The sequence below is a fragment of the Balaenoptera borealis genome (genome assembly GCF_965194805.1).
Source record: "Balaenoptera borealis genome assembly, chromosome: 12".
Lineage (NCBI taxonomy): Eukaryota > Metazoa > Chordata > Mammalia > Artiodactyla > Balaenopteridae > Balaenoptera > Balaenoptera borealis.
Window position 1 is genome coordinate 80,674,974 of NC_138869.1, and position 26,382 is coordinate 80,701,355.

The 26,382-nt window shown below is 39.2% G+C and overlaps 1 protein-coding gene across 3 annotated transcripts in view; it reads left to right on the forward strand.

Annotated features, from left to right (window-relative positions):
- The first annotated feature begins 16,145 nt into the window (after positions 1 to 16,145).
- The window catches only part of CD2AP (CD2 associated protein), a 111,121-nt gene continuing 100,884 nt past the window's right edge, over positions 16,146 to 26,382 (forward strand). Inside the window, exon 1 of one of the 3 annotated variants that reach the window (XR_014232706.1) lies at positions 16,146 to 16,520. Coding sequence is in view for 2 of the 3 variants with exons in the window: in XM_082347615.1 (XP_082203741.1) it covers positions 16,517 to 16,520 (4 nt within the window). In the remaining variant the exon portion in view is untranslated. The remainder of the gene's footprint in view (positions 16,521 to 26,382) is intronic. The other 2 variants (XM_082347615.1, XM_082347616.1) reach the window with 2 other exon arrangements.

Consider the following 26,382-nt stretch of genomic DNA (forward strand, 5'->3'; position numbering starts at 1 on the left):
CATTGAGTGTAAAAGTAAACATTGAGAAAGAGTTTGGGAAGGACATTGTATAATTTTTGTGCAGTAAATGTTTATAAAATTTAAAATAATACAACGAAGAAAAATATAAATTGTTTCTCTCATTGCAATTTTTGTATCGATAGAACCCTTGGTAATGTTGGCATTCATTGCATTAAAGAAAATGATGTTTATGAAGTTTATTTCATTTTTAGTTATTTCTTTCCAGTTAAACAATTGATCTTCAAGAAGAAACATCTTAGGGACTTCCCTGGTGGCACAGTGGTTAAGAATCCGCCTCCCAATGCAGGGGACATGGGTTTGATCCCTGGTCAGGGAACTAGATCCCACATGCATACCGCAGCTAAGAGTTTGCATGCCACAACTAAGGAGCCTGCTGGCTGCAACTAAGGAGCACACGTGCTGCAACTAAAGGAGCTGGTGAGCTGCAACTAAGACCCGGTACAACGAAAAATAAATTAGAAGCTTCAAAGCTTTTGCACAGCAAAGGAAACCATAAACAAGACGAAAAGACAACCCTCAGAATGGGAGAAAATATTCGCAAACGAATCAACGGACAAAGGATGAATCTCCAAAATATATAAACAGCTCATGCAGCTCAATATTAAAGAAACAAACAACCCAATCCAAAAATGGGCAGAAGACCTAAATAGACATTTCTCCAAAGAAGACATACAGACGGCCACGAAGCACATGAAAAGATGCTCAACATTGCTAATTATTAGAGAAATGCAAATCAAAACTACAATGAGGTATCACCTCACACCAGTTGGAATGGGCATCATCAGAAAATCTACAAACAACAAATGCTGGAGAGGGTGTGGAGAAAAGGGAACCCTCTTGCACTGTTGGTGGGAATGTAAATTGATACAGCCACTATGGAGAACAATATGGAGGTTCCTTAAAAAACTAAAAATAGAATTACCATATGACCCAGCAATCCCACTCCTGGGCATTTACCCAGAGAAAACCATAATTCAAAAAGACACATGCACCCGAATGTTCATTGCAGCACTATTTACAATAGCCAGGTCATGGAAGCAACCTAAATGCCCATCAACAGACGAATGGATAAAGAAGTCGTGGTACATATATACAATGGAATATTACTCAGCCATAAAAAGGAACAAAATTGAGTCATTTGTTGAGAAGTGGATGGATCTAGAGACTGTCATACAGACTGAAGTAAGTCAGAAAGAGAAAAACAAATATCGTATATTAACGCATGTATGTGGAACCTAGAAAAATGGTACAGATGAGCAGGTTTGCAGGGCAGAAGTTGAGACACAGATGTAGAGAACAAACGTATGAACACCAAGGGGGGAAAACTGCGGTGAGCTGGGGATGGTGGTGTGCTGAATTGGGCGATTGGGATTGACATGTATACACTGATGTGTATAAAATTGATGCCTAATGAGAACATGCAGTATAAAAAAAACAAACAAACAAAACAACTAAACTTTCATTGGGTTATTTGTATGGAAATATGTTAATATAAACGTTTCAGATATAAAAAAAAAAAAGAAAAAACATCTTATATGGGAATTCTTTCCATTGTGTGATGAGAAATTAAAGGCAGGATGTCAATTCCATTTCGATATTTCATAGAGAGGAAAAACTTCAAAATCACGCACAATAATATCCATATTAAATCATCTTCATTCAGACAGAGTAAAGACTGAAGAAATGAAAAACAGAAAAGAGAAAACAAATGAGAAACAACAACCAATTTTCTCACCAATCAAAGAACAAAGCAGGGTTTAAAAAGAATGCTGTGATAATTCCATATAATTGTGAATCCACGGAGACATTTCTCTAGTCAATTACCATTGGAGAAGTAGGGAGGTGTGAAAATTTGGTGGCAATATTACAGCAGCATCCTATGTGGACAAGGCTAGTCTAAAAGTCTATTGCTCACCCACTGTCTACTGTTTAAGATTTACAAAATATGCATAACGATGACCATAGGAGCAACTGAACAGACAAGAGTGCTAAGAAATTTTTGTTCCTGCTCTGTAATACCAAACAAAAATTCAACTTCTAAAATTTTAAATAAAATTGGAATAATACTTTTTAATGAAAAGTTCAGATTTATTTTTGTATGCCAGAATTTCAACCTACGATGGCGATATCTAGCTCTGATCATGAGTTCTTTTTTTGTTTGTTTGCTTTTAATGAGTTTATTTTTTATTTATTTATTTTTGGCTGTGTTGGGTCTTCGTTGCTGTGCGCGGGTTTTCTCTAGCTGTGGCGAGCGGTGGCTACTCTTCCTTGCTGTGCGTGGGCTTCTCATTGCAGTGGCTTCTCTCATTGTGGAGCACAGGCTCTAGGCACGTGGGCTTCAGTAGTTGTGGTACACGGGCTTAGTTGTCCCTCGGCACATGGGATCTTCCCAGACCAGGGATCGAACCCGTGTCCCCTGCATTGGCAGGCGGATTCTTAACCACTGCACCACCAGGGAAGTCCCTGATCATGAGTTCTGATGGAGATTAATTTTTAATACTCAATCAGTTGGAATTTAGTCAAAATGTGTGCTTCACATACTTTTAATGCTCAGTCAGGAACCACTTATTTACTGAATATTACATGTGCCAGGTCCTGGCTAAACTGGCAGCAGAAAGATAAATATCTACTCATGCTTACACAAGACAATTTATTGACTATGTTTTCTGGCCTAGAGCTTTTTTTTTAATTATTATTTTTATTTTTGGCTGCATTGGGTCTTCGTTGCTGTGTGTGGGCTTTCTCTAGTTGCTGCAAGCGTGGGCTACTCTTCGTTGTGGTGCACGTGCTTCTCATTGCGGTGACTTCTCTTGTTGTGGAGCACAGGCTCTAGGCGCGTGGACTTCAGTAGTTGTGGCAGGAGGGCTCAGTAGTTGTGGCACATGGGCTTAGTTGCTCTGCGGCATGTGGGATCTTCCCGGACCAGGGCTCGAACCCGTGTCTCCCGCATTGGCAGGCAGATTCTTAACCACTGCGCCACCAGGGAATCCTCTAGAGCTTATTTTTGATACTGAATCACTCTTTCTTGAAGAGGCAGGGTCGTTTTGTAATTCTAAACATTTAGAAGAGTTTATATTCTGAGGATGAGTAATTAGGATAAGGGGGAGTGTTTTGCACAATTTTATATTAAAACATTAAGAAATATCAAAATAAAAACATGGGAATAGATCAGACTCCAAATACTGATCAGGTACATACAGGATTAAGCATATGATAAAGTTGGCATTTCAAATCTGTAGAAGTACGGATTACTGCTCTCAAACATTATGATAACTACTCACTGAAGGAAAAACAAACCTGAATTCCAATCTTACTTCATCAACCCTAAATCAAATCCAAATATATCACTTTAAATGCAAAAAGTGAAATTATAATATGACCAGAAGTTCTTAGTTTGTGAAAATTTAGCAAGCTGTACACTTATGATACATATACTTTGTGATTATATATTATCAACAAACATTTCAAAACTAGATAAAATGATAGGTTATTTGTATATATATGTAAATTTATTTTATTTATTTATTTATTTTTGGCTGCGTTGGGTCCTCGTTGCTGTGCGGGCTTTCTCTAGTTGCAGTGAGCGGGGGCTACTCTTCGTTGCAGTGCATGTGCTTCTCATTGCGGTGACTTCTCTTGTTGCGGAGCACAAGCTCTAGGCGCGTGGACTTCAGTAGTTGTGGCAGGAGGGCTCAGTAGTTGTGGCTTGCAGGCTCTAGAGCACAGGCTCAGTAGTTGTGGCGCACGGGCTTAGTTGCTTCATGGCATGTGGGATCTTCCCAGACCAGGGATCGAACCCATGTCCCCTGTATTGGCAGGCGGATTCTTAACCACTGCACCACCAGGGAAGTCCCAGGTAGGTTATTTATTTTTCTAATTTTGGAGGAGAAAAGGCCTTTCAATGGTAACATAAAACTCAAATGTCATTACAAAAGATTGATGTTTAACTGCATGCAAGTTTAAACACTATTAAAACATTATCAGACATGAAATAAACACTATCAAAAGTAAAAAACAAACATCAGATTGGGAAAACATATTTGCAACACTTTGGACAGACTCTATCAGGCAGGGTCCACCCAGGAAAAGATATCCCTAAACATTGTAAACAGAAACTAATACAGGACGACTTGTCTTCATTGGTGATGGAAGGGGTGAGAAACCAAAAAGAGGTTGGCAAGAACAAATGCTGGAGAAGATGTGGAGAAAAAGGAACCCTCCTACACTGTTGGTGGGAATGTAAAGTGGTGCAGCCACTATGGAAAACAGTATGGAAGTTCCTCAGAAAACTAAAAATAGAATTACCATATGATCCAGCAATCCCAGTCCTGGGCACATATCCAGACAAAACTTTAATTCAGAAAGATACATGCACCCCTGTGTTCATAGCAGCACTATTCACAATAGCCAAGGCATGGAAACAATCTAAATGTCCATGAAACAGATGAATGGGTAAAGAAGATGTGATACATATATACAATGGAATACTACTCAGCCATAAAAAAGAATGAAAAAATGCCATTTGTAGCAACATGGATGCAATTAGAGATTATCATACTAAGTGAAGTAAATCAGAAAGAGAAAGACAGATACCATATGATATCACTTATAGGTGGAATCTAAAATATGATACAAATGAACCTATCTACAAAACAGAAACAGACTCACAGACATAGAGAGCAGACTCGTGGTTGCCAAGGGGGAGGGGGTTGGGGGAGGAATGGAGTGAGAGGTTGGGATTAACAGATGTAAGTTTTTATATATAGCATGCGCATATATATACAATAAGGGCCTACTGTATAGCACAGAGAACTATATTCAATATCCTATAATAAATCATAGTGGAAAAGAATATTAAAAATGTATATAGGGACTTCTCTTGTGGTCCAGTGGTTAAGAATCCGCCTGCCAATGCAGGGGACACGGGTTCAAGCCCTGGTCCAGGAAGATCCCACATGCCACAGAGCAACTAAGCCCGTGCGCCACAACGACTGAGCCTGCTCTCTAGAGCCCGCAAGCCACAACTACTGAGCCCTCGTGCCACAACTACTAAAGCCCACACGCCTAGAGCCCCTGCTCCGCAACAAGAGAAGCCACCGCAATGAGAAGCCCGTGCACCGCAACAAAGAGTAGCCCCTGCTCATCGCAACTAGAGAAAGCCCGCGGGCAGCAACGAAGACCCAACACAGCCAAAAAATATATAAATAAATAAATTTTTTAAAATGTATATATATATGTATAACTGAATCACTTTTCTGTACAGCAGAAATTAACAAAACATTATAAATCAACTATACTTCTATTTTAAAAAGTTAAAGAAAAAAAAGAGGATGGTAAACACCTTGGAAGTTATCAACAGCAGGTAGCCTCCTAGCCCCTAAACTGGAGAGGGAAAGGGAAGATGTGGTGGTCCCAGAGCTCAGGGGCCAAGATCAACTAGCTGAAGCCAAAACCATGCCAGCGGACAGTAGTGGATGCTGGAGATGCTGCTTGAAGTAGGTGGTGGGGGTGGATTATCCCTTTCTCTGGCCCTCTGTATTAGTTTCCCATTGACGCTATAACAAATCACTGCAAATTATGTGGCTTAAAACAGCACAAACATAATTTTACAGTTCTGGTGTTCAGAAGTCTGAAACAGGCCTCAGTGGGCTAAAAACAACTGTCAGCAGGGCTGTATTTCTTTCTGGGGGCTCTAGAAGAGAATCTGTTTCCTTGGCTTTTCTAGCTTCTAGAGGCTAGAAGCCTTGGGTATGGCCCCTTTCTCATCTTCAAAGCCAGCAATGACTCCTCAAGTCCTTATACTACCGTCTCTCTGGTTCTCCTGCTCTGGCTCCCTCTTCCACTTTTAAGGATCCTTATGACTACATTGAACCCACCTGGATAACACAGGATGCTTGCCTTATTTTAGGGTCAGCTGATTTTGCAAACATAATGCTGTCTGCAACTCAATTCCCTTTTGCCATGTAACATCACATGTTCATAGGTTCCAGGGATTAGGACCTAGGCATCTTCGAAGGGCCATTATTCTGCCTTCCACACCTTCCAACCACCCATCAGTGCCTCTCATTGTCCAAACTCAGCTGGAAGACAGTTGACTGGGAAAGCCGTATGCAGGGATCAGCACTCCATGCCTTTCCTTACCCCACACATACCTAGGGGAAAAACACAAGTAGATCTAAGAGCAAATGGATACCCAGAAAAATGACAAACGTCTCTAGAATAAAGATCTTTTATAAAGCACTGAGAAAATAATAAATAAAAATAGGAAGATGAGCCAAGAATATGGGCTGGAGGGCTGGCAATTTTATTTTATTTATTTAGTTTTGGCTGTGCAGCTTGAGGGATCTTAGTTCCCTGACCAGGGATCGAACCCGTGGCCGCTGCAGTGGAAGCCTGGAGTCCTAACCACTGGACCACCGGGGAAGTCCCCGGGCTAGCAATTTTAGACAAAGAAATAAAAGTAGTCAATCTACAGAGATTCTCAGCCTCCCAAATATAAGTTGAAACAACGAGCTATAATATTTCTCCTACCATATGGACTAAATTCAAAAGATCGTTAAATACTCAGTTTTGGTGATAGTGTAAACTGTTGAAAATGAGTCATTGGCACAACATTTTTGGATGACTTTTGATCTAGCAATTGCACGTCTATGAAAAATTTCACACTAGTGTACAAAGATCTATATACACAGATGTTCACTGAGGCAGATTTATGGTACCAAAAAATACAAAAACCTGGAAGTAATTCAAATACTCATTAATATAAAATTGGTCATGAATCAGTAAAACAATGGAATGCACCATTTGAAGCAATGACTTGATATGGAAATAAATGCATTGGCATGGAGATCCGTCCATTGATTAGATAGGAAAAGTACAGTTGCAGAGCAATATGTATAGTGTAATTACAAGCAATTTACATGTAAGAAAATGAATAAAACTACTGGTTAATATAAACCGAACTGTTAATAGAGGTTGTTCTGAGACATGGGCTTCTTTGGGACTTTCCCCTTTCACTTTACACATTTCTGTATTGTTTGAATTTTGTACAGCAGGCATTTTTTACATAATCAGAAGAAAAGCATAAAAATGTGCATGTGATTAATATATGGATTTAAGAATAGGCCAAGTTTTTATTTGTACTGGATAAATTTGATTTCAATTTATCACTTCATAAAAAAAAAAATCTCATCCTGAGTCATGATTAAAACATTCTCCTCCGAAAATGAATGGATGAATGAATGAAGGAATGAAAAATTAAGAGAGATTTTCTCTCAGGCCTTTCAACGTCTGATATTTCTGTCTCTGTCTCTGTCTCTCAAGAAATTTGTTTAAAGAGTTCCTCTTTCTCAGGCTTCTTCCCCTACAAATGAAACTGTCCTCACTGGCTTTCAATTCCTGTCTCTACAAGGTGTCTGCCATGAAGATCCTTTCCCTTTCATTATGGTTTAAGTAATATTCAAATAGACCCACTAACTAACACTTTGATTTGGGGAAGAGAGATCCTTAAGTGAACTTAACCAGAAATGGAAATTCCTCCGAGGCTGTTTCTCTTGGCATATCACTTCCCTGGGCCTTGGAAAACTGATGGTCTTTTAACAAAACTCCGCTGTGTGGTGATCGCAACATCTTTCTGTTTTGTCAATGTCTTATTGAATTGTTTAATCGGATTCTGAAACATTGAGCACGTCTCCCAATCCTGGGTTCTCGTTTCCACCTGATGTTAGGTGACATCGCACACCGGTGGTGACTAATTTCTTAATCAGCAGGGCATGACTCTTTAACATGTTTCGAGCACAACCTTGTAGTGTCATAATAGCTCGGATTTCTTCATCCTTTGTATACATTTTAGGGGTGAGAGGTAAGGTTTGAAGAAGAAGGTGATGATTCCATGTGGGAAAGGGAACACCGCATGCGTGTAAACACAAATATGCGTTTGCGCAGAGGCGGGGCTGATGAAACCCAGACTTCACCTGTAAGGAGTGTTTACTCTGATGCACACCACAGGGTAGATAAGATTTTTCCAGCATTTCCCTCACATTACCAGCATTTATTTCGCTCCTTCCTCCCTCCCCATAATTCTTAGAAAAAAGTACGACCTCGTAGTAAATAGAACGCATTTATTCTGAATATACATCTTCAGCTTTTTTGAAATAATATTTCTACCAAAATTCTGGTATGTAACAATTAACTGAAAATTATGACAAGTGTTTAACAGGAACTGTCTTCACTACAAAAGATAAGGGACCACTTAGTCAAGCATATACCTAAGTAATCACATCTTGGCTAATCATCTCCAGGAAAAGTTTGCCACAGAATGGCAAATAATCCATTTATAAGACAGCATTCATAAGAAGAACCTGACCAAATCAATGAAGTCATAACTCCTTGATTTGAAATCTTCAGGATGTAGAGACATAATTTTATGGTGTCTTTCTATTGTTGAATTTAGTACACAATTATTGAGAACCTCCTTTGGGTTAGTGGTTGGCAAGAATGCAAAGATAGGGAGGACAGGGTCCCAGTCTCAAGGCCATCACCATCATAACAGGAAATGCAAGTTGTAGGACAATAGCTGTACTACAAAAGAAAATATACCAAATGTTCCAGGAGAGGTATAAGTACAGTGTTTCTGAGGAAGGAGAGAACACATTTAAGAAAGAAGGGGTCATGTGGGAGGTGGCACGTGAGATATAATATAGATGATTTACATTGTGTACTTGGGAAATGCAACTTCTTCCCTTAGACCACAAGTTCCATGAGGGTAGGGCCCACGTCTCCTTTATCACTTCTCTACACCCATCTATACAAGCACCTTGTATACCTCCTGACACAGAGTAGGTCCTCAATGAATGCGTAAAGATGGGAAAAGAGATTAGCATCAAGTGCCTACTCTGTCCCAGGCCCTTTCCTGGTTGATCTTTATAACAAACCATGGAAGAAGAATTCCTTTATATCCTCTTCCTACCCCTTTCTCTCTTTCCTCCTCTTTCTCTTTATTTTATTTTATTTATTTATTTTTTTTTCTCCTCTCTTTAAGCAAAAAAAGAAATCATGGCTTAAGGAGCAAATTGACTTGAGATAAACTGAAACATTAGCTGTGGAGTTAGCTCTGCATTCAAGCGTAGGCTCTGCCATTTAATAGTTATGTGATCTTAGGCAAGGTAATTACTGGTCTCAGTTTCCTGCTCTTTAAAATGGGGATGATAATACTATGATTCATAGCATTGTAGTGAGGACCGTACGAGGTGAGGGATATGAAGTGTGTAGGTCAGTGCCCGAGACTTAAAAATGGTCAGATGCTGTTAGCTGTTATTAATGGTACTTTTGTTGCTAATATTGCAAAACAAGAAATAGCATCACCTAGTTCACTGATTTGTTTTAAGGAATAAGTTGAGATTACGTGCTATTAATGTGTAAAAACTTTGTTACCTTAAAACTGTAACAGTAAGGTCTCAATAAGGTCTAAGATTATTCTGTGAAAAGATATTTGGTGGCCAGGGAGGGTGAGGAGATCAGAAAGGCTACTATGTAGAGTTTACTAGACTGGACAAACTGGACTGGCAATCAAAGGTCAGTATTAAGAGAGATATAGTATAAGATAGAAAGGGCGGGGAAGGAAGAGTGAAAAAGGAGGGGGATTCTGTATAGGAAATTAAGGGTAAAGAAAAGGTAGCTCAAATATAAAATTATGAGTGGCCACATCAGAGATACGACTGTTGAGTGAAAAAAAGGGGACAGAGTCTTGTTAAAGCATCAGTTCTAGAATGAAGAAGGTAGGCATGGTGTGCAGGAGATCATTTAGAAAGACTCGGGTTCCCTGCTTATAAACTGGAGGTATTGATATAAGCCTCAGGAGTAAGGAGGTTGAGGTGTAGTATGTGTCACTGGAATTTACCCTCAGATATTTAAGCAGATGTGAGAAAAGGCAAATCCTGGGTGAGGAGGAGTGGCCTGACCAGGAGATGGAGGAGATCTGCTTAGGAGCCGTATACAGCATGTGGTGCAGTTGTGGGAGTCGTGACGCGGCTCAGAAACCGGCAGAACGGTGTGTGAATTCTCAGGAATATGCAGAGAGGAACGTATTGGTTTATGAGCTTCTTTTGCTTTGGCAGGTATTTAATCCTGGGTTTCAAAAGAATGTCAGAGCAGGCAGTTTAAACACTCCCGTCTCAGATGGGACATAACCCTCATTGTCATCTGTGCCCTTAAAGAAGTTAAGTAGGGATTTGAAATAAAGTTTCCACTTCTTGTTTCAGAAACAATTCATGGTTAGATAAGCAGAAGCATAGACATATAACAGTTTGATGAGTGCCTTTTAGGGTCACATTAGGCAGACACAGAAATGGTATTGCCCAAGGGGTAATGATTATAGATGGAGTCTTCTTCTGGATGTTCCTTTGAGTTATTTAAAAAAATAATAATAATTCATTCTTTGTCATTTATAAAAGCTCACAAGTGAAGAAAACATAGATCACTAATATTTTTGTTTTCAAAAATCTACTCCTTTTTGAAACTTGTGGTACAGTAACTTGTGATACGTATAAATATCTTCTGATTGGGCACATACTAAATTCATGTGCCCAGTTTATTGGTTTGTGTCATGTCTGCAAAAAAGGCAAATTTTATTTAAATAAGTGTAAGTTCAAAGCAGTTGAGCATATCTTAGCTGGAAATCACAGTTCTTAAAAGCAGAGCTGCTGTTTTCACAGCGCCCAGCATACATAGTGTCTTGTCTATTATGTTAGTTTAAATGTTTTTTTTTAATATTAGTGAAAAACATATTTATTAATTGGTTGAGGGTAGTGGGGCTTAATCAATGCTTATAGAACAAGTTTTTGGTACCTAATTTTTTGAGACATGTGAATTTTTTTCTGTGGCTGAAAGAGCAAAGCAATTGCCTACTTAAAACCCTTCATTAACTACCTATAACTTCTAGGATAAGACCTCAAATCATTTCCACAACACATGAACTCTCTGTGTTTGACTATGGTTCTCCCAGCCTGACCCCCCGCCAAAGGTATCCCAGGCTTTCAATAGTATACCTGCCTGTTGTTCTGGCTGTCTAAATACACTTCCTTGTCCTTATTGGGCAACTCCAATGTACCCCCCAAAGCTCCCCAATACTTGCTCTTTTAAGAGCAGGGACTATTGTGGGATGGGGGTGGTGGGATGAATTGGGAGATTGGGATTGACATATATACACTAATATGTATAAAATAGATAACAAATAAGAACCTGCTGTATAAAAAATAAATAAAATTAAATTTAAAAAAAGATACGGAAGCAACCTAAGTGTAAAAAATAAAAGTAGGGACTATATTTTCTTTTCCTTTTTTTAAAGTATTTATTTATTTATTTATTTATTCAGGCTGCACTGGGTCTTAGTTGCTGCATGTGGGATCTTCATTGCGGCATGTTTTCTTTAATTAAAAAAAATTTTTTTTAGTTGCAGCATGCAGGCTTAGTTGCGGCATGCATGTGGGATCTAGTTCCCCCACCAGGGATCGAACCTGGGCCCCCTGCATTGGGAGCATGGATTCTTACCCACTGGCCCACCAGGGAAGTCCCTATATTTTTCTATCTCTATATTTATGACAGAGCAGGTGCTGATCTATAATGGGTGATCAGTAAATATCTGTTGAGTTGAATGAATGTGTACTCACGGCCCGAAGTTCTTCACATGATATTGTGTGTATAATTGAATTGCCTGATATTTGAAAAATGCAAACGTATTTGTCATTTGGAATTGCTTAAAATAACTGACCCTTCAAAGGAGACTAGCTTTAACATTTTGAAAAAGCAGTGCTTCTTGAAAGAGACTCTCTTTGAGGACTTAGAACAAGGCTCTATGACTTACCTACCAACCACCAGCTCTGTAAGGACACTACCATCCGAATAAAGTACAAATAACATTATTAAAAAGGTCCTTTCAGTTTGCAAAGTAGTGATTCATTTGGATGGGCTCATCATGTTTTTATTTTTATTTATTTATTTATTTAATGATAATAATGCCTATTTTTTATATTAATTAATTAATTTATTTTTGGCTGCATTGGGTCTTTGTTGCTGTGCATGGGCTTTTTCTAGTTGCGGTGAGCGGGGGCTACTCTTCGTTGCAGGGCGCGGGCTTCTCATTGCGGTGGCTTCTCTTGTTGCAGAGCATGGGCTCTAGGTGCATGGGCTTCAGTAGTTGTGGCAGACGGGCTCAATAGTTGTGGCTCACGGGCTCTAGAGCGCGGGCTCAGTAGTTGTGGTGCACGGGCTTAGTTGCTCCGCGGCATGTGAGATCTTCCTGGACCAGGGCTTGAACCCGTGTCCCCTGCACTGGCAGGCGGATTCTTAACCACTGCCACCAGGGAAGTCCCTCATCATGTTTTTAACTAAATTTTTTCTTAATGTGCAATAATGAGAAGTGCTTAGAGAGACCTATGTTTGAGCACATGACCCAAATTGCTAACAGAGTAGCAGGATTTTGTTAGAAGCTGATGGGTCCAGTTTGAGCAGGGACATTTTCTAGCTTCACTAACCTCACAGTATGGGCATTGTGTTTGAGAGTATTATTTCCTTCAATTATTTTCTAAAGAATGATTTTTAAAAATTCAGGTTATACATTGATGTAATTTGTGCTTAAGTATACAACAAACTAGCCAAGGCAAAACAAAATAACAATAAGAATGCTGGCTAGAAAATCTAGCTCTGTGGAACTGAGAATAAAGAAAAGAATTAGTTGCCTCTAAGATTTGAGCTAAATCAGTGTTTTAAAAAATAACACAATCAAGTTAATATTTAATTTTCTTTAGAATAATCTTCCTGGTTAGAATAGTTTTCACCAGAAGGAAAGAAGGTAGATGGTTTTTTTCAATATAGATATCTTCTGATAAATTCCTAAGAAAACATTAGGAAGACATGATGGCAGTTTAGAATGAATTAGATTGGTGGAAATTATGTCATTCTCACAGAAATTGTAATATTCTCTTTCATACCAGATCAATATTCAGCAGGAAAAAAAAAGAAAGTGAGTGATTAGAATGGTATTAGTTCAGGACTTCCCTGGCGGTCCAGTGGTTAGGACTCAGCACTCTCACTGCCAAGGGCCTGGGTTCGATCCCTGGTCAGGGAACTAAGATCCCACAAGCCGCATGGCGTGGCCAAAAAAAAATAAAAGAAAAAAAGAATGGTATTAGTTCATTTGTCTTAGAATACAAAGAAGGGTGAGGATAGATGGATAAATAAAACCTAATTCATTATAAGATAAAGGAAATAAAGACTAAAAGAAAAGGTAATTTGTTCTTAGCTGAAAGGAATTTGAGGTTAAATCTAAATATATGAGATTATCATCTCACCATATTTTTTATCATCCAACTAATAGTTACTACTGAGGAAAGCAGTGTTTTGAGCTGAGCAATGTGCTAGTTACATAAAAATGTATAAAACATAGTGCCACACTTTGAAGGCCTCATTGAGGGGGTAAGACTTATAAGATGAAATGAGCTCCATGGAGTATTTAATAGCTAACATTTGCTCAGTACTCACAAATTTAGAACATAGTTTCACATACCATTTTGTAAGTTTAAAAAATACATTTCTAGATTTCATTCTTCCACTGGGATTTCCTTTGTCTTCACCTCTGGAAGACAGCATTAACTCCGGGATTGTGATTACTTCCTAGCTTTAGTTCAGTTTTCTCAACCTTTCTTATTGTCCTATTCCCTGATCTTTCCAATTTCTTTTATGATCCAGTATGTCAACGTTACCTCAATGGGGTATCGCCCTCTGAATTTGCAAAGTGATTTTGCTTATTTTAATTTTCAAACTTCTAAAATACATGGTTTATGGTGGAAATAATACAGATCCTGAGATTTCTAGGCTATAACTGATTGTACTGATAGATACTTTATCTTGTCAGATTATGTGACCTGACTTCGGGTTAAAATAATATGTTCACCTTATCTACTTGTGGCCTCACTTCTTTATCGCTCATTTAGTCACTGAAACCTTTAACTAACTTTTAACTTTTCTATTCTATATATTCTGAATATATGCAGCTATATATATTACACATTCTGTCACGTATATTCTGAAATTTTACTTTCAAAGGTAACCTTATTGTCAAATCCAGAGTTCTTTTTTCCCTCCTTCTGTTTGTTTTCCTTACCCTCTCTTCATTTCTATTCATTGGCCTTTCTTCTTAAAATATCTAGGATCCTAGAGACCAAGGTATTTAGTTATCTTCCAATATCTTATATTTTTCTTTATCTCCTTCCATGAATCCTCTTTTGCCTCCCATCAGCCTCATTCCTTCAAAGTTTAAATTGTTTGCTTTCTTCTGGGTTGCAGGAGCCAGACAGATTTCAGGGATATTCTGTTTGCATTTCCACTTTCACTCCTTACTTCTAGGACTCCTCCAGGTTGAAATTAGTGCCTTCCTCCACGCTTTAGTTCAATTTATAGCTTCCCCCTGAAGCTTGCCTTGCCCATAGTAATTTTCCGGAATTTGACTCTCTCTACCTCATACTGTTAATAAACTATCTGTTCATGTGTCACTTCCTGGTTAGAATTCAAAATCTTTGAGGGTAAGGGCTGGACTTCAGCTTTTTTGGTTTGTTTATTTGTTTGCTTGGAAGGGGACAATTAACATAATACACAATAAATATTTGTTGACTGAAAAAAGTCACAATATGTTTTATGGTTTCAGTACAACACAGCCAATATGTACATGTTTTTGGGTGTGCATATTAAATTTTTTTCTTTTTTCCTTTTTGGTCGCTGATTGTAACTGACAATTCTTGTTAAAAAGGTACCCTATGTAATCTTTTTAGAAATAAAAGATTAAAGGATGGCAAATGCAGGCCTATAGGAGATAGTGGAAATGGATATTTACAAAGTTGCTACTATGTGCCAGACACTGTGCTTTGCACTATAAAGATTTCTTTCGACAGACTCAAGAAAGTGAAATCCAGTGAGGTTAATTTATCCAAAGTCCCACAAAAACTAAATGGCTGTGCTCAGTTTCAGAAACCCGGGTTTGCCTGGATGATTGTGAGAATTAAATGACAAAATTGCTTTAAAAAGCACCAACAAATGTTGCTCTCACACGCATCTGTCCAGGAACTGGGTTTGCTTCAACAGTAGAGGAAAAAAGTTGGCTGAACTTTTTTTTTTTTTTTTTTCTTTTTGAGCTGTTTGGCATGTGGGTTATTAGTTCCCCTACCGGGGATGGAACCCATGCCCCCTGCAATGGAAGCACAGAGTCTTAACCACTGGACCGCCAGGGAAGTCCCTGGCTGAATTAATTATATATATTTCTAACTCTAAGAAAGTGTCATGTGTGATTACAATAATCCTATGCTCTTTTTCATATTCAGGCTAGAAAAAAATGCCAGGCAATCTCTCAAATCATGACTATCCCGACCTGCTCCCCCCTCCCCATCAGGTAACAATTTAAACTATACTTTCGAAAGAGAAAAGGGATTTAGAAAGTGGTCTTCAGCGGACAGAGACTAAAGGAACCCAATAATTTAATCCTGTAAAATAGAATTTACTCTGTGCCTAGGATTTTTTTCCGATTAAGAAATGCTTCTGATTCATGCGGAACTTTGCAAGGTAAACCGCGGGTTCTGGTTGCAGCTGGACCTCTATGCAAGGTAAACCGCGGGTTCTGGTTGCAGCTGGACCTCTAAAGTTCGAAAGCAAGCGGTTTTTCTCTCTACTTCTGTCCTCTTGCATCTCTCTCTCGCGGCGTCTTTTCTTTTAGGTCCCCCAAAGCCTGCTGCAGCAACACTGCAAAGTGGGGCAACCCAAGCTCAATTTGCCTATCAGCAAAAACTCTTTGTATCCATCTGAAGCGACAAACCACACAACACGCCTGTCCCAGCAGCTTCGAACTTCAGGGCGGAGGACTGGTCGCAGCTGTGCTGCACGGCTCCCCGATCCGCTCCGCGCACCTGGACGCGGGCGGCGAGCGACCCCTGGCCATGACGTCACCGCACCTGGCAGCCGCCGGGGGGCAGGCGGTGAGCCGGAACGCGGCGGGGGCGGGGCAGGGAGGACCGGGGATTCTCGCGAGATTTTGCTGCTCCCGGCCCAGCTCCCGGCACCTTCCCGGCCTCTGTCCCGGTCTCCACCTCAGTCTTTGGCGTCACGTTAAAGGACTGTAGGCGCCGAGGGAGCGGCGGGGGGGCGGGCTCCGGGGCTGGGCTGGCGCTCCGGGTTGGAGCCGGCGGCCACGACGAACCAGCAGGTCCCACCCCGTGGCGGGAGCGACCGGGGGTGGGGAAGCCGCCGGCTGGGCGGGCGGGGGAGGGCGCTCCAGCCGGCGCGGACGGGACTGGCCGGGGAACGCCGCGGGCGGATGGAGGCGCCTTCTTGCCCCGCCTGAGCTCAGCCGGGCTAGAGCCGACCGGAGGGCCCGCCTCCTGCCGCCGGAGCGGCCGCGCGAGCAGCCGGAGGAGGAGCGGCGGGCGCCGGGCTGCTCCCCGCGGGAGCCCCCAGCATGGGTAAGGGACTCGAGGACGCTCCCGATTCGGGGAGGCGGTTCCCCTTCTCGATCTCGGCGGGGAGGGGCCGGGGGTCGGTCCCTGCGCGGCCACACGGCTAGCTCCCCGCCGCCCCTCCTCGCCCTGCCTTCCACCTTGCTCTTCTGGCGGAGAGGTGCTCCATCTCGTGCTTTCCTCTCTGCCTCTTTTCCTGGTCCCGGGAAAGGTGAGGGGATGGGGGGGGGGGCGCCCGATCACCTCGCCCCGCGCCTAGCTCCGCTCAGCCCCGAACCTTCCTTCTTCCTTAGCCCCTTCTTTCCTCCCCGATCCTGGTGGGATGGGGGAGGGTGATCGAAAAACTTGACAAACTAGCACTTTCAACTTCTTTATCTTCTGCGAACCTTTGTATAGATTGGCCTTTTAAAGCATTTTGTAGTTTGTTCGTTAGAAAAGGCAATTTTTTTTTTCCCTGCTAAAACTTCCAAGGGGTGCCTCAAGGGCAGGGAAGCTTGAGTATTTACCCCGTTTCTACCTGGGCAAGTGTGTTGGCACTTAAATATTAAATCTCTTCCTGAGAACTGGATTGGCGTTTGGTAGGATTTCTGCGTTGAATCCTTTGAGAAGCAGTTTCCTGTTTGGAGTTAGACTTCCTCGCTAGAAGGGGAGAAAAGTACAAGGCCTTATATGTTATTTACTATGTGCTTTAAAGTTTTTGTTTGGAGCTCTGGCTCCAAAGAAAGAATGTGTTGCAGCCTCGTTTGAAAGGGAGTTTTGTCGAGTGTAACAATTTTTTTGATAACAAAGTTCGGTGTGGGCTAGGCACTATCTCCCTGAATCCTTTAAAAATGAAAAGCAGTTTAAAAGAGAACTTTTTTTTTTTTTTTTTTAAATCAAATGTGTGCCCCCGTAAGGCATATGCATGCTCTGTAAGAGTAATTCCAGTGTTGGTTTTGTAGAGCAATCAGAAGGACGCTATCACTTCTTGCAGTTGAGGAAAGAGTTGGTACTGCTTCATCTCAACAGACTATTAACTGAAATTAATAATTCATGAAACTAACAAATGATTTAGGAGCAGGACAAATACAGAGTACTGCTGATGTGGCACCTACTGCCCACACATTGTTTTGTGGGAAATGCCTTAAAGATAGCGTTTATAGACAGTCGCCTAGCTCTTCTGTGTTTTCTTAGACTTTCTACTTCTGTGCTCTCCTGTCTCCCTTTTGCTTTCAGGTTAACTTTTGTACACATAGTGCTCTTAAACTTAGAAACAGTGAAACCTTTGCTATTTGGAACTTTCCAATTAATTTCTTTCTAATTTATTAGTTGAGCTTACTGGGTAATTGAGGGTTTGTCCTCTAAGCTTCAAATTATAAAACGACTTTGAGTGAAAATCATACTAGAATTAAATATGGTATTCTTTTCTGTTTTAAGTAGGATGCAGAATATAATTAAATCTTTTGATGACCCAGGGTCATCATTTGTGACCATCAGTTAACTGTGGTGCCGTGAGGATCTGTTGGATTGTATATAGGACTGTAGATCAGATTTCTTTGCATTTTGAAGTTATTAAGTAAGCATTTTTCTGCTTCTCTATTGGATGTGCTTGTCACTGTGATCAGTGTCCCCCTTCACCTTCCCACTGGTCATTTTTCTACGCCATTTTTTCCTCCGGAAATCAAATTTGTAATTCTGCCTAAGGGTAAAAATGAGTTGACCCTTATTTAGTTGTGAGATCCTCTTTTGAGAAAAGTGAGTATCAATACATGGACATTGGAGTATTTATTTTGATGGTTCGGAGGCCTTTTCTCAGTGACTTTGCTGTGTTCTAGTTAGGTGAGTTGCCGGATTATCTCGGTAAAGTGTGATGTTTGTACACTCTCAACTTGACTACCCAGAAATGTGTTTTAAAGGTTGATTACTTGGGTGCATTTGCAATTAATTTTTGTGAGGTATTTGTCAGATATTGTCATATGAATGTGTACTTTAAATTTATTGGTCATGTATTCATAATAAAATTATCAAAATCATTTAAAGGGAGTTTTTTCTTTAATATTAATCTAACATACTTGGTTTTGCTGTCAGAAGTCTTTATTTCTTATGATTTAAGACGATAGCTTAAAATATTTACATGGTATTTTATCTAGTTCATCACGAAATGAAAAATCTTTAATTTCTTTGTTTCGAAATAACTTGGATACCTATTAAGTGATGGTTCTTAACATTTAGGTGGTACAGTTAGAGAGTTAAGAGCGTGCTTGGGCTCTGAACTGGGACAGTTTAAGGTCAGATCCTGGCTCTTCTACCTACTAGCTGTTGTGACTGAGCTTCAGTTTCTTAATCTATAAATGGGATAAAACTATCAACCTTATAGGTTGTTAGGAGGATTGAATGAGTTAATACTTGTAAAGTGCTTAGAACAGTGCCAATGTTGGTTGCTATTATTTTCATTTTCAAATGAATTTCCCTAAATCTTGCACCAACTTGAAAAAACAATTCTCAATGTTTGACCTTTGTTAGAAGCATGATATTGTCTTTGAGGGACCAGCGGGATGAGATGATTTTGTACCAATGCAAAAACAGGAAGATAACTTTCAAAATTCGGTATACTGTGAGAAAGTTCATTATTGGTAGTAAGTTTAGGAAAAACTAAGTGGGATGAGTGTTAGTAGAGACTTATTTGAATTTTATCTTAAACTAAAGCACTGTTTTTAGTTTCTGCATTTATTAAATGTGGAAGAATGCTTATCATAAGGAAATTTGAGGCCTTCCGTGTGGAAGAATTGGGGAGAGCTTGAAAAAGATGGAAAGGCAATACTTATATTTCTTATTCCAAAAGTACAGATCTACATTTTGGAGTGGAATAAGACAGAAAGCAAATGGCACGAAGTGTTACTATATATAAATTTTTATTTCTGAAAAAGTAAGCAGATTTTAAGGATTGAATTTCTCTTAATTTTAGATAAGGTTATGAACTTTTTAGTTTAAATTATTTTTTACCACCTCACATATAATAAATCAACATGTTTAAATTATGAGGCAGTTAATGGGCAGAAATATATACTTGGTTTAGATATAATATGTGTACTTCTGTAATACAGTGATTTATTTCTTTTCTTTGATTCACTCTTTGGATAAAATTGTGATTCATACAAATAAGTAGTGGCAACTGGAAATTGCCTCCTGGCAGCTTACCTTTCAATTTCAGGATTTACTTCAATTAAACTAATCCTGAGCATGAAAGAGGAATATTAGGAAATTTTTGTTTCAAAGTTGGATTGGACTTCCCTGGTGGCGCAGTGGTTAAGAATCCATCTGCCAATGCAGGGGACACAGGTTTGAGCCCTGGTCCAGGAAGATCCCACATGCCGCGGAGCAACTAAGCCTGTGCACCACAACTACTGAGCCTGCGCTCTGGAGCCTGTGGGCCACAACTACTGAGCCTGCATGCCATGACTACCGAAGCCCGCGAGCCTAGAGTCTGTGTCTTCACAACAAGAGAGGACACCGCAATGAGAAACCCCCGCTCACTGCAACTAGAGAAAGTCCATGCACAGCAACGAAGACCCAACGCAGCCAAAAAATAAATTAATTTAAAAAAGAAACAAAGTTGGATCACTAGCAAATCTAATAATCAGTTGTATTCCTTAATTAGTAAACACTCGTGATCAGATTTTTCTAAGTGTTTCAAATTTTGAATAGTTATAATTCCATAAAATCACATTTAGGGTGAAAATTCACATTCTTAATATTTTATATTTTCCTATAGAAATTAGCCTGAAGTTTGCCATATATCTCTCTTAAATGAGGGGTTAGCAAAGTAAAATGATGTCTTATTCACTTAATAAGATGATCTAAATTTTAAGGCATTTAAGATAAGAAAGTTAAAAAAAAGCATGAAGTGCCTTCGGTTCATTCCATATTGCCAATTGAAAATACCTTCAAATTTTTATTTATAAGTCATCCAGTCTGTCATTTTTTTCCCTCCTCTCCTGTGTCATGGAATATTCTCCTCTATTAAGTGTATTTTAAGTATGATACCATTTTCTAATGTATTTAAAAAGTGGTGTCATGTCAAGAGGTTGAAGATAGGCAAAGAAAGGTGTAATGATTCTTGATTTGTGTGAGAATAGGACAGCTGCAGAAGCAGTTCCTAGGTAAACTGGTGCAAGTTGTGAAAGATCTGAGAGTTTTCAGAGTTTGTGTTCAGAAAGGAAAGAGGGAATAAAACCTAATATGATGTGATTGAAATTTAGGTAAATTGGTAATCATCATGATGGATCTGTGACTTGGTAGAATTTGATATCCAACTACTAGGCAGGTTTACCTCAAGCAGGATTAGTTCTTTCTAGATGGAGAGGCCAGAACACTGGCCTGGGAAATCTGGATGGAGGTACTATAGTTAGCCTCTCAGCATGAGGGTTAAGAGTAGCAAAAGACAGTGTGCAGACAGGTGGAGTTGGCCAGGTTGGTGTGGGAGTGGGATGGTGGTGGGTAGCAGGTACTAGGTAGAGGTTCAGGCTGGCATCTTGGAAAAGGGAGGAAATGGGTTTTAGCAGTAGGCCTTGAAGACCTAGGAACTGGGAAGCAGAACCAGACAGGGTCCAGATTTCTTATGAGAGATACAAGGTAGCTATTTGTTCCCAGGAACAAAAGTGAGCTTGGTTATTGGAATTGTTTAGGATGTGGCAAGCAGTAATATTGACAAGATACTGAGCTCCTAAGCTGTAGATCTTATATATTTTCTGCTTGGCACTGCATCGGTAGCTGGATCTATATGTGTGTTACAAGTGGTCCTGGGTAACTGGAGTGAAAGGAGATTCTCTGTCTCAATGCTTGAGGATATTTCTTGCTTACAGTCTAGCGCTCCCTCTGTTTATTTGGTCTCAGGGATTTGATACATCTGCTCTTTGCAGCTATTTCTTTTTCACCTGTTCTTCTTTCACACCCAAGGCAAAGCAGATTACAAAGTTTCAGCATACCCTTCTGTTTCAGAAACATTTGCACCATCCTTAACAGTGTTAAATAGTCATAACTGCCAATATAATAATAAATGGGCAAGTAAGGCATAAGAAACTTGAAAGTACTACTAATTGTTGATCCCTGAACAATTTCACTGAAGTGGTGTTAGGCTAGTTATTAGGCTGGTTATTAGAGAGAGCTTTCTTAGTTGTTTTTTTGTTCGTTTGTTTTTTGTAGAGTATACCTGCCCTTTTCAGTCCTCCCTCATACTCCCCCCACACCATACTACCCACAGCTTTTAGATTTATGTTAGATAGATGTTCAGACTAGTTGTTCCCTGCCTCCCTGCCTCCCTGCCTCCTTGCGTCTTCGTTGCTGCTCGCTTTGTTTTGATGCACAGGCTTCTCATTGCGGTGGCTTCTCTTGTTGCAGAGCACGGGCTCTAGAGTACACGGGCTTCAGTAGCTGTGGTGCATGGGTGCACGGGCTTCAGTTGCTCTGTGGCATGTGGGATCTTCCTGGACCAGGGCTCGAACCCCTGTCCCCTGCATTGGCAGGTGGATTCTTAACCACTGCGCCACCAGGGAAGTCCCTGTGCTGTACTTTCACTTTTCAGTTCTAACCTTGGTTTTAGCCCAAGTGAGTTACCAAGTGAGTTAGGTATTTTCTTTCTGGGCTCCTAAATGTTTCCTCCTTTGGACTAAATTTGACTTTACCTCTTTTTTGTTTTTTGGTTTTTGTTTGATAGTTTCTGAAGACCTCAGTTGCCTGGATGTTCTATCCTCATACTTACTCTTTTCTTTCAACTGAAAGTGTATTTATTGGTCGTTTGTACTTAAAGGAGCTTTTATTCTAATAAGAAACTCTGCTTTTTAAAAATTCATTATTCTAAATTGATATCTAGCCTAAAATGTTGATCTAGTGTCACATGTGGCCATGTTATGGACTCTTTCTTTCCTAGAACCTCTTTATACCACATCATTCCTTTCAGTGCCTCCAGTAGAGTTGCATTTTTAATCTTTAAAATTTTGTATACTTTATTCAACTTTCCATCATGATCACATACTGTTTCTCCACTAATTTGCAAACCAGAGATGACTAACATGGGATCCTGAATTCCCGTATCTATTTTAGTGGCACGTAGCTCAGGTTCTTTTTAAATTTTATTTATTTTTGGCTGCGTTGGGTCTTCGTTCCTGCGCGTGGGCTTTCTCTAGTTACGGCGAGCAGGGGCTACTCTGTGTTGCCGTGCGCGGGCTTCTCACTGAGGTGGCTTCTCTTGTTACAGAGCACAGGCTCTAGGTGCACGGGCTTCAGTAGTTGTGGCGTGTAGGCTCAGTAGTTGTGGCGCATGGGCTTAGTTGCTCTGCGGCATGTGGGATCTTCCTGGACCAGGGCTCAAACCCATGTCCCCTGCATTGGCAGGTGTATTATTAACCACTGCGCCATCAGGGAAGGTCCCTCAGGTTCTTTTTAATGATTCAGTGTCCAGGTAATTCTCAGAGGGTGACTGTGTGGCATCTAATCACTAGGAGTTTCTAGGAGAAAAATACTTTAAGTATGGTAACAATAACAGTTACCACCAACATGAAGAGAAAGGTTCTATCACAAGGTCACATTGTCAAGGAAAGGAGCTTCGGATGAGAGATTAATCAAGAAGTATTTGCCTTAATGTGAGGAATGTGATTAATGCCATGCTAGGTGCTAGGAGAATTAGGACAAATATTAGTTTTGGTGCCTCAGGTAGTTTACAACAGTGTTGGGGGTTGGGCATATTATTAGAATCATCTAGATTTTTAAAAATTTCACACAGGAGATTCTGATGTAAATGCTCCCATGTCTCCTTACCTACAGTTGTTGATGAGTGTCATCGGAGTGTTGGGCTGGCTAAGAGTGTTGTGATAGGAATAAGAATTAACATGATAGGAATAAAACTTAACATGTGAGTCATTAGAAATCCAAATAAGAAAGGGACCATAGTACATTAAGAAAATATATTCCAGTGTCAGAAATGTTAAAATGTAATAAGAGAAGTATAAGGAAGATCAGGATATAGATTCCTGCGTTGGAAGGCAAATAGGATTTGTTCATCTCTAAGTTTGACCAGTGACATAGTGAGTACTTGGCAGTAGCCAAGATATTTTTTTCTCTACTCCTGGTACTGTCTTTAGAGTAAAACACACCTTCATTTGAACTGGTATCTTCAAGATCCTTTTACCTGAAATATTAAAAGTGTCCTAACCTTCTTAGTGTCTATCAGTGCCCCAGTACTGAGGAGGCCAGAACTTTACCTAACATCTAGACTGACTTTATTAACTATAAGAGTACCATTCCTAGAGTATATGTATTTATCATGATTATCCTAATAATCAAGTACCAAATTGTTTGTTTTGGATTATAAGTATAGAAGTTCATATATTTGTAAAATTGAGACCATACAGTCTTGGCTAAAGTAGCGTGTAATGTTTTTAGGAAACATATTTAAAGTTGGTCTTTCAAATGTATATTCTTCTGCATGTTTTTTAATTCTAATTCTTTGTTACACTTTAATTAGTTAGAAATGTGTTTTACTATCAAAGTTTTTTATTAGACTTTAATTAAAACTCCTGCTCTGCTGCAGCAGAATGTACCCTGTTGAGTATTTTGCCTTGCTCTTTTGGGGTGTGTGTATGTGTGTGCATATGTATGTGTGTGTGCAAGCTATTTAAGATGAAGACTCTATTTTTACTTACTTACTAATTAGACCATTCTTATCAAACACATTTTATGAAGCAGTTAAAAAAATTACCTTAGTACAGCAGAAACTAACACAACTTTGTAAATCAACTATACTCCAATAAAAATTTTAAAAATTACCTTAAATGATGAAAATAAATCTGTTGAGAGTTCAGAATTTTCAGAATGAATGTCAAATGGAAACGTAAAGGCTATACTTTAAATTTCAAGATAACCTCTTTCCCACAAAAATTTCCTAAATTTCTTGTATTCTTTGTATTCTATACAACCCGACTGAACTTATGATTAAATCTCAGTTTAAAGCCTAAATAAAAATTCCTTTGTTATTCTTTTTTTTCATATGTAATAACCTTACTTGCCCTGAGCTTATGGATGCCACAGACCCCATCACTTATTTTATTCTATTAAAAGAATTTAACACTCTTCGTAACTAGCAGAAAATTGGGAGCTTGCTGTGTGTCCACTAAGTCTGTGATTCAGTAATGTTTTAATTTGGAGTAATTCTGGTGGATGAGGTCTAACTTTCTTTTTACAAGTACAGTTGACCATTGGATAACACAGGTTTGAACTTCGCAGGTCCACTTATATGTGGATTTTTTTCAGTAGTAAATACCATAGTACTATAGGATCTGTGGTTGGTTGAATTTGCGAATGCAGAACCGCCCGTCCGAACGGCCGGCTGTAAATTATATTTGAATTTTCAACTGTGAGGAGGGTTGGCGCCCCTAACCCCCACGTTGTTCAAGGGTCAACTGTGAACTCTTTAACCCTTTCTGTATGACTCATTGAGACTCTTAAGTCCCTTTAGTAGAGAATCAGTAATCTGGGATATTAAACATCTTGCCAGGTGGATCTGCAGATTGACTACTCTGTGTATGTTACATTGATGTTACATACTTCTAATAAATAAAGGGGAAATTACTTATTTTGCATGTGAGACAGATCTTTATGATTCTCCAATTTATCCTGTTAAATAAATTTAGGCATAAAGACTTAATTTGCTCCAGAAAGTTTGTTTAAAATAACTTGAACAATGTTGTTGAACTGTAAAATTATACGATATTAAATGGGTATCATGAAGCAAGTATACATATGGTCTTTGAGGCATACTAAATTGATAAATTACATATATAATTAAAATTTTTCTATAGCCATGTTGAAAAATACAGCAAAGGTGAAATTAATTTTAATATTATGGGTATGTTGTTTTAAAGAAAATACATTATTTCAACATGTTCAGTATAAAAACTTATTAATTAGTATACATTTTTTTCTGTTTTTGGAATCTGGTGTGTATTTTACATATATAAAAAACATCTTAGTTTGGACTAGCCATAATTCACATGCTCTGTAGTCACCTGTGGCTGGTGGTTACCAGCTGGGAAATGCAATTTTAGAATGTAAATATTAAGGGTTTTTGTGAATCTGACGAGAGTATATATGAAAATATTTTTAAAGTATTATGCAGTTAAAATTGTTATGTAAGGAATTGAACTATTTTAGGGTTTTTTAATGGTAAATAAACCATTTTTGGCCTTATCTGATTAGTTTTGTATTAGATATTTAATTAGCGATAATTTACTGTAATTAAATAACAAGTATATTTTCTCATGGAAAAAAATGCTCAGTTTAATAGATTGCATGTAATAAGCTTGAAGTTTAGTTCTTCTTCTAAATAAACTGTGATTTTTTGGCAGTCGGCCTGTTGGTGTATTGGAGAATTTGAAGCTTTTGAATGACATTTGGTTTGACATTTGAATGACTTGAGTGTATAATTTGGCCTTAGTAATAAGAGACCTGTTCTTTCAGTTTATAATGCTTAACTTCAGAGATAAGTAAGATTTAAGTGTGATATTTCACAAAGACATGAATGCTGTTGGTAAGAGCTCAAAAGAAAAACACAGACATAATTATTGGGGAATAAGTTTTCAGAAATGACATGGGAAAAATATTTCAGAAACCTGTCAGTTTTAAACATGTAAAATTTTGCATGGACCTGTGTGATGACATTGTTCTGGGTAAAGTGTCTATATCTTTTGTTGGATTTTCAGTGAGGTCTGTAATCAGAAAAAAGTTCTGAAGGACTGTTAAATAGCTATTATGTGATTTTTTTTACCCCCCTACGTTCTAACGTTTCTAGTTTTTAAATCATATTCCACACTGTTTTTTCCATAATAATAATAATTAT